Source organism: Etheostoma cragini, chromosome 10 (genome assembly GCF_013103735.1).
Source record: "Etheostoma cragini isolate CJK2018 chromosome 10, CSU_Ecrag_1.0, whole genome shotgun sequence".
Lineage (NCBI taxonomy): Eukaryota > Metazoa > Chordata > Actinopteri > Perciformes > Percidae > Etheostoma > Etheostoma cragini.
This window is the reverse complement of record NC_048416.1, coordinates 1,195,780-1,204,193: the sequence shown is the minus strand read 5'-3', so window position 1 is coordinate 1,204,193 and position 8,414 is coordinate 1,195,780. Positions and strand designations below refer to the sequence as shown.

General features: G+C 43.4%; 1 protein-coding gene across 2 annotated transcripts; it reads left to right on the top strand.

Moving 5' to 3' along the window:
• On the top strand, positions 1-7,991 carry LOC117951950 (progesterone receptor-like). 2 transcript variants are annotated; one of them, XM_034883955.1, is made up of 9 exons: positions 1-848; positions 1,752-1,888; positions 2,107-2,223; positions 2,626-2,757; positions 2,874-3,083; positions 3,682-3,826; positions 4,817-4,947; positions 5,105-5,256; positions 6,841-7,991. In XM_034883955.1, the coding sequence occupies exons 1-9, from the start codon at positions 1-3 to the stop codon at positions 7,003-7,005; spliced, it is 2,037 nt and encodes a 678-aa protein (XP_034739846.1). In that variant the 3' UTR covers positions 7,006-7,991. The 2 variants fall into 2 exon arrangements, with proteins under 2 accessions (XP_034739846.1, XP_034739847.1); XM_034883956.1 differs by having other exon boundaries at positions 2,877-3,083; positions 6,841-7,005.
• Positions 7,992-8,414: the final 423 nt, after the last annotated feature.

The following is an 8,414-nucleotide window of genomic DNA, read 5'->3' as shown; positions in this document are numbered from 1 at the left end:
ATGGCCTTCTGCGCGTGCTTGTCTGCTTTAGAAGACACGTCAAACTCTTTAATATTAAATAAGCGCGATATTGCGGATACCTGTGCGTGCCCAACTACTGCTGAGCTCAGTAAGGCATTGTCAGTCTCCCTGGGCTTGGACCCGGTGTCCAACTCCCCGCTCAGCAACACGAACCAGCGCTCCAGAAGCGAGTTTGCAGACTTCGAGCCCAGTGTGGAGAATAGTTTCCGAGGAGGGCGCGAGTTTGGAGCGGACCGAAACGCGAACTCAGAAGGAAACCGGCTTCTACTGGATGATACGCACATAACAGAGGACTTTGTAGAAGTGTGCCACGGCATCCAGCAGGTGAGCTGCATGGATCTGCTCAGATCGGGCGACGTGGAGAGCGCGCACCCCGCGCCCTGCGGCCCGCTCCTATCCAGGTATATCTCCAAAGAATCTAACTTGTTTACAAGCCAGATGGAAGAGCCGTCCGCGCCCAGTGAGGTCAACGAGTGCTTGCCTTTGCAGCCCTACCATGCGTACTCCGCCAACCCAAACGCATACAGAGAAATGCCGGGTGTGTGGTGCGCTTACAGCCGATCCGAACCAGAAAGAAGCAGATCCGGTGAACCTAATTTAGTGTGCAAATATTGTAATTGTGGACAAGCGTCTCTTGGATCCAGCCAGGAATGCCGCTGTGTCTGGTACAGCAAGGGCGAGCAGTGCGGGAAAGGTGGCACGCGACCAACGATGGCACAAGGGTACGGCCGGGTGGAAAGTTACCAAACTCCTCACGGACAGAGCAGTTTGGCCACGATCAAGACCGAGCCTTCAGTCTGGATGGACTGCTCGGATCGCAGTTTCAGGTAAATACACACATACATAAATATAATGGTTTTCTTTGACTTGGGTTTCGTGGCATGAAGTCCAAATCAGTCAACAGCTAGGCTGCATCCTTTCCGCTCCATTTAGTCTTTTTTAGTCTCTAATCAGAAATAAATGGACAAATGGAGCGCGTACACTGTGTCTAGTGACCATGATTTAATCTGCCAAGCTTTACAAATTGTTTTTATGAGTCTTGCGCTGTTGGATGTTCTCCTTTATAATTTACAAGAGTGGTTTGTTTCCATCCATTTTATGACTTTAAAGCTGCACTGTCCTCTTTATACTCATTTCTTGGTATTTTTTTTGCCTAGGGCAGCCAATGATTAGTGTACTTGCTAAAGGCAGCACAAATAAATCAAATGCACAGCAGTGTTACATTATTTGTCCTCCTGCAGCTCCATATGATCTTCTTGGCCTTGGCCAAAGTTGTTTCAGCACCCAGCTAGACTGAATCAAAGTTCATCCTACCCCCAACTTTCCAGTACTCTGATCTGTGCTGTGACTATATCAGTGTCACTATAAACAAGAGATACAGCACCTGTTGCTGATTCTGTGCTTGGAATAAAAGACAATGTCCTGTTTCCACTTCTTTACAGGCTGACTGCAGTTTAATCATTAGTGCTTGTCGTTCAGAATAGATGGCTTCACTTGTTATTTTAATCAATCATGGAAATAGGAAAAATCATCTGATATATGCATTATATAATAGATTTAGGGTATTATCGCCCCAAATGTCATAACAGCCTAACAATCTGAGACAAAAGGTAGTAAACTAAAACTGATTTTTAAATGCTTGATATGGGTATGATTTAGCAGATATGTGTAGAATGTGTATTGCTTTTGGATCATTCAAAGTGTGTGTGTGTGTGTGTGTGTGTGTGTAGGCATGAGGATTTGTTTCCAGGTGTGTACCTATCAGACAGGAGAGTGTGTCAGGTGTGCGGCGATGATGCTTCAGGTTGTCACTATGGTGCCGTCACCTGTGGCAGCTGCAAAGTATTCTTTAAGAGGGCCGCTGCAGGTGGGTGTGACACAAAAAAATGCAAGTGCACACAAACACAGAAACAATACAATTCTGTTGATACAGTATAATTTATTACACCCACTTGTTGGTTCATGCAGTCAGGGCACAGTGACCTGACACCATGAGAGTTATCAGGAAACACCCACATATCTTTGCTATGAGTGGAAAATTGGGCGTTATTGAACTCAACCCCCAGGACATTTCTGTACCACCAGGTAAGCAGAACCACCTGTGTGCAAGCCGGAATGACTGTACCATCGACAAGCTGAGGAGGAAAAACTGTGCCTCGTGCCGCTTGAAGAGATGCTTCATGTCAGGAATGAGCCTGAAAGGTGAGGGACTGGAGAACAGAATGAGAGACGAGGAAAGGAAAGTACAGTATGTGTGATGTGAATTTGCAAAATGCGGTCAGGGTGGTTAGATTCTTTACATGCATTGAATCAGAACTGACTAATCAAATGTTCCAGCTTAAATTCTGTCTAACAAATGCAATTCAACAAAGGCCAAAAGAGCATTTTCTCGGACAGTAGCCATTAACGGAGAACCTTTGCCACATAATGATATGGAACAGCTCCATTGGCTGATTTACAGTTTTCCATGCTAGTTTTTGTTCTTGAGTTTCCCAGCAATTTATTGTGTAATAAATCAGACAAAACAACTTGAAAGGGAAGCGTCTTATCTCCTTCACGCCCTCTTGTCTTCTCCGTGTATGTGTTGTCTGTGGTGGGTTCTAGGTCGCAGGCTGAAGGGAACTGGATCGACAAGGAAAGGCGAGGAGGATCAACCTCTGGTTCCCAGGGGGGCAGGAGAAATGGGGGAAAGGGCCGGGAAGACAGACGTAATCATGGGGTCCGGGAGTGCTCAAAGTATGGATTAGTGTCACACGTATCATGCCAACTCAACACTAAATGTACTTTTTCCAAAATAATGTGATATTATCTTTTTCTTAAACTATTCTGATGGTATGTTTGTATATCTTTAGCAGCATCCCAGGCCCTGGCTCTAGGCATCCCCCCGACCGTGCGCTCCTGCATCTCCCTGCTCAGCGTCTTGCAGGCCATTGAGCCAGCTTTGGTCAATGCTGGACACGACCACGGGCTGCCAGACAGCCCCGCGTCCTTGCTCACGAGCCTCAATGAGCTTGGGGAAAGACAGCTGGTAACTGTGGTGCACTGGGCCAAGGCAATACCAGGTAAACTAATCTGGGCCAAGGAAACACACTGTGAACTAGTCCATGCTACATGTACAGTTGGTGATTCTGCCAAGGCTGCGTGTGCTAAATTAACGTCACAGTTGTTTCAGGTTCAGTGTAACGCTAGACAAACCATTGGTATTGTGTTATGCCAAGCAACACACTTCAAGGTCAGACATGTGATGTTAGGCAATAGAATGGATAACACTGAGAGGCGAATCAGTTACTTATGTAACCCCAAGTTCATCGTTATATAGACAAACTCAAGAGCCATCAGGAAAAGAGTAACGTCTGATTTAATATCTGATATCACTGGGCAAGGCCTCAACGTCTTGTTCACCAGATAAACAGGATTCCATGCCAGTTAAACTTCAAGCCAATCCCACGTCATGCAAACCACACTATTCATTCATCAACCACTAGAGGGTGACATGTGCATATTCAAGCCAGGAATAGCTGGCTGAAAAAGGCCAGCAATGAATCCACACTGTGTAATCCCTGTTGGCAAGGGTCTGAAGCCTTCTTCTTTATGAAATTGACCTGTTAAGAGTTATTTTAACATGTTGCAGATGTTTGATCAAACAAATGTGTTCAACAGGTTTCCGTGACCTTCACGTGGATGATCAGATGTCAGTGATTCAGTTGTCTTGGATGGGGGTGATGGTGTTGGCTTTGGGCTGGAGGTCCTACACACTCACTAACAGCTCCTTGCTCTTCTTTGCTCCGGACCTGGTCTTCAACGAGTAAGTCACCAACATATACTCACTGTACACGGCGTGCTGGAGTTGTGTTTGAATAATAAAGTTAGAAGAAGAGTGGCGTACCTGGCGCAGCCTCTTTATCAAAAAAAAAAAAGTTAGGTTGGGCATCAACGGCTGTATTTGTTTATATCTTTTTCATTGGCTTTGTTGAAATATCATGAGAATTCACCTGTCACCGTGATTGGGAAGAACTTCAGAGGAAGATTTCAAAATCCCACATTAAACGGCGTCTTTTCCAGGCAAGATGGTAAACAAGTGGGCTCTGTTCTTAGCGTAGCCTTAGCGTCTGATAGACGTGGCCGCAGAGGGATCACCTCAGATGATTTATTCTGTTTCATTTCCCCAAAAACCAAGAACGGTGTCACAGTTGTTTCTTTTTTCAACTTTTCATTCGCAGCGCATGCAACCTCCTCCAGCCTCTATCAGGAAGTGCTTGTGACACCTTTTCTTTTGTACTTTTCACAAGTTAACACAGAGTTTGTGAAGCGCATCGCCGTGCTTTCATATACATAAATAACAATTCAAACGGCTCTTATCAGTAAATAGCTTTGGGTGTTGAAGGACAGCGTTGCTGTGAATGCTAAGGCGGGCCACGGGCCCCCAGAGCAGCTTCCGTCCGCCGCTGTTTCCCGGCGACATTAGCGAAACACTCATTTCGTCTGCATTAGACCTCTGTCACTCTATTGTGCTGCTTTTGACCTGCATGGTAATGGATATGCTTGCCCTTGCTGCTGACCCTCATTTTTCTCTGCCTCTCTGTCGTTCTCTTTTTCCATTATCCACCTCACTCATTTCTTCTCACCTCTGCTGCTTTTTTTCACCCTTTTTTCGCTTCTGCCTCCATTAACTATCTTTGTCCTTTCTGTATTTTTCTCTGCCTGAGACACTCACGTCTTCTCACTCCTCCTGATGTCGCACCTGGGCTTTTTTCTTTTTCTTCTCCTCTCACACTGTGTTTTCCCCCTCTCACAGCCAAAGGATGCAAGTGTCCAGTATGTATGATCACTGTGTGAGGATGAAGCTGCTCTCCCAAAGGTTCTGCATGCTGAAGGTAACTCAGGAGGAGTTCCTCTGCATGAAGGCCCTGGTCCTCTTCAGCATCAGTGAGTCTGCCGGGAACAATGAAATCAAATAAATAAGTTGAATGTCAACTCAGCATGTGAAATACGACTATAATAGAGTTCAGCCATACTTCAGAGACTTGGTGGGGTGGATAAAGTCTGTGAGAGTTATTGTTGTGTTCTGGCTTTGTGGTCACAGTGCCAGTGGAGGGCTTGAAGAACCAGCGTTGTTTTGATGAACTGCGGACCTCCTACATCAAGGAGCTGGATCGCTTGGCCAGCCAATGCGGAGAGACCACCCGTACACAGAGACTGTTTGAGCTCACGCAGCTGCTGGACTACCTCCAATCGGTAATAGACACAATTTTACTTCATATATCAAAACGCACCATGCTGGGACTTTGTGGTCCATCGTATAAATGCCATATTGGTCCGCATCACTGAACCACTTAAGCAGGAAATAGTGTAGATCAAAGAACGCAATTCTGCATTCAGGCGTACAGTAATACTGTGTCAACCAAATGTAAAATTATCCCGGCAAAAGTAATTCCTTCTCATTTTTATTCTCAAGTGACAACCTGGATTTTCACCTCCAGTTGATGCACAAATCCCCAGCCAGTCACACATACCGAAGGTTCATATGACTCTGGTTTTAGCTTCTCTACACTGAGTGCATATCAGGAGGGAAAATGATGAGTCACCGTTTAGTGGAAGCATTGCCAAGTCAAGTCAAGTCAAGTAGAACCTCATTTGCAGCCGATCAGTTCTGCAGATGCAACATGAACAGACAAGGAAAATAATAGCTCTAAAATAATAATGTATACTTTAGTAATGTAATAACGTTTACTTTAGTTGTACAAACTTGTATACACACTGCTGCTCGGAGATCCAACATGTGGTCTCTGACCTGATTGCGTTGAATAGGGAAGCAGGGGATTTTGCTTATCCAAATAAAATCCAGAGGAAATTAAAGCAGTAAAATAAAAATTGAAACGTGACCCAGGTTTGTCTGCACATGTGTTTCACTGGCACAGCAGTTTGCTCTGGATAGCTGCCTATCAGTAAAGACAATAAAGCTCAACAGAATCACCGGCCTAAGTCATAAAGAACCAAATGCCAAATAGTATTTTTGATGTTAATTCCAGTAGAGGATAGTGTGACTCAATGGCATTCCATTTTTCCAACATCGCCATATGTTGTACCAAATTAACTGAACACAATGAATTGTGTGTGCTGTTTATTTCTTTTACATTATTTTGCACCTCCCCTTACACAGATGTATCCTAGATGAATATAATCAGTAAAACAGAAACATACTGTGAGAGACGTTTTTTATTTCCAAAGCTACTTAAGGGATTTGAAGTTGTTTTTGTAATCCTTGTTAATGCAGATTCTGCCACTAGAGGGTGTAGATCGATCAGGGTTCCGCCTCAGTACGATGGGAACTCTTAATAGTCATTGGTGAAAACAGTTTTAAGAAAAACCTGCTGACATCAGGGGTTGAGGCGTGACCAGAAGGGCTGGAAACTTTCTTTCCAAAGTGAGCAGAGCTGCAGCCCTTTCAGCCTCATGTCTTTCACTGTGGATTTAGTCTTAAAGGCTCAGATTTGTCAGTGGCCCACTCACACCTCAGCTCTTCTAATGCCTTCGGAGCTGGAGGGCAGCCTGGGATTGGGCCCTCCAGGCTAAAAAATACTAGACTTTCAGACGAAAAGGGTTCCGACCCCTTTCGTCTTTAGTCTGCCTGTTGGGCTTAGAGTGGCACAAAGAGTGTCATCTCTATAAAATCACCTCTTAAAGCTCATGTTAAACTACGGCTTTAGTGCCATTAGCTATTTCCTTTTTTATCTGCAGTGTTTGTCCTTTTTTAATGCTTCACACGTACGCTGTAACACAATATTTGTCGCAAATCTCTGGTCTTTCTATCATTCTCAGGTTGTGAGGAAGTTACACCAGTTCACCTATGATCTGTTTATCCAAGCTCAGTCCCTCAACACGCGTGTCAACTTCCCGGAGATGATCTCGGAGATTGTAAGCGTCCATGTGCCCAAGATCCTCTCGGGGATGGTCAAGCCCATCCTTTTCCACAACACAGCGTAGAGGGCAGTCTCCGTGATCGTCTTACATGTTACTTGAGCTCCGGCGCCCAGTCCTTTGCCAATTCCTAAAAAAAAAAGAAACGGCTAACAAGTGTTTGTGATTTCATGAGGTGGGAGTAGTACCTACAGGGTGAGCACAGTGAAGCTATGAAGGGTGGACGGCCCATTCTTCCAATCTAATTGCTTCTTTCTCTATTTTTCTTACTGCCTATTATCTGTATCAAACACAACTGTTTCTAGAGCTGATAATAACACTTTTTAGCATGCATTTTTACACACAGCCTCATTAAAAGGCCAACCACCTGGCATGTAGACTTCTTCATAATTTTAACTGAAAACAGGCAATTATTAGCTTTGGAGGTAAAGACAGTTGTGAGAAAAAAACATGACTGCAGAGTTCCCGTTATCATAGCTTGTCTGTGTGCAGTGGTGTGACATTTGGACTAGCTTTTTAACAATGGATGTTATTGTGTGCACATGAGATGAACAAAGTTGATTGACAGTTAATAAACGGTTGTGGCATGCATGCTGAGAAGCAAAGCCGTCTGGCCTGAATTTAATATTTCTAAAAGGTGTTCTCATCCATAAAAATAATAGTTGACTAATAGTTTTAGTTGTCGACAAAACACGTACACTTTTAAAATGCAAGTGACTGCGTTAATATTGTGAATATTGTGATTATTTATGAAGTTTGTGATAACAAAAGGTCACACTGAAAAAAATATTTGGAAAAAAATACTCTAATGGTTGACTTTTTATTTTTTGTTTTTGAATGCCAAATATTATTCTAATACAATTTTTTTCCACTGTGGACATTTCATACTGTTGTAACTTTTCTACAGTTTCTTAAAAAGTGTTCTTTGCAAGTGCTTTGTTGTGTTTCATTATATATTCATTGTAACGTGCCAAACGGTAAAGGTCCAGCCGAGAATTGGCTCATTTGTTGCAAATCTTAAAGCTAACCATGTAATAAAAACTGTAGCATGAGTGTGTATCTCTTTGTAAATTATGATATAAGGGTTAAAGAAAGCACGTGGTCGCATTGCAGCACACAACTCTTTAAGTGTGTCTCCTGTGAGTGCATGCTAATGCTCACACTAGAATCTCCCTGGTTTTCTATATCTGATGGATTCATGGCACTCTGCAGTCAAGTGGACAGGAAGCATTGAAGTGTGTTTACTCGATTCAATTTAATACTACTTTATTAATCCACAAAGGCGATTTGATTTGTGGCATTAGTAAAAAAACAGACAAGAAACAGACATATGCACAGACAATTACAAAACAGCTGTTTGGTACTATGAGCTGACGGTGCAGTCGCATTTAAAACATATTGAGGTCATAGTGAACAAAATGAAAATATAAATGAATAAGGAAATGGTTCAAATGACAGATTTCATAGTTGCAGTT

What these genes read in the sequence shown, in the direction of transcription:
- LOC117951950 (XM_034883955.1), top strand. Translation starts at nt 1, where the DNA reads ATGGCCTTCTGCGCGTGCTTGTCTGCTTTAGAAGACACGTCAAACTCT. An exon ending in CCGGACCTGGTCTTCAACGA is followed by an intron (nt 3,827 to 4,816) that starts GTAAGTCACCAA and finishes CCCCTCTCACAG; the next exon opens with CCAAAGGATGCAAGTGTCCA. An exon ending in CCTGGTCCTCTTCAGCATCA is followed by an intron (nt 4,948 to 5,104) that starts GTGAGTCTGCCG and finishes TTGTGGTCACAG; the next exon opens with TGCCAGTGGAGGGCTTGAAG.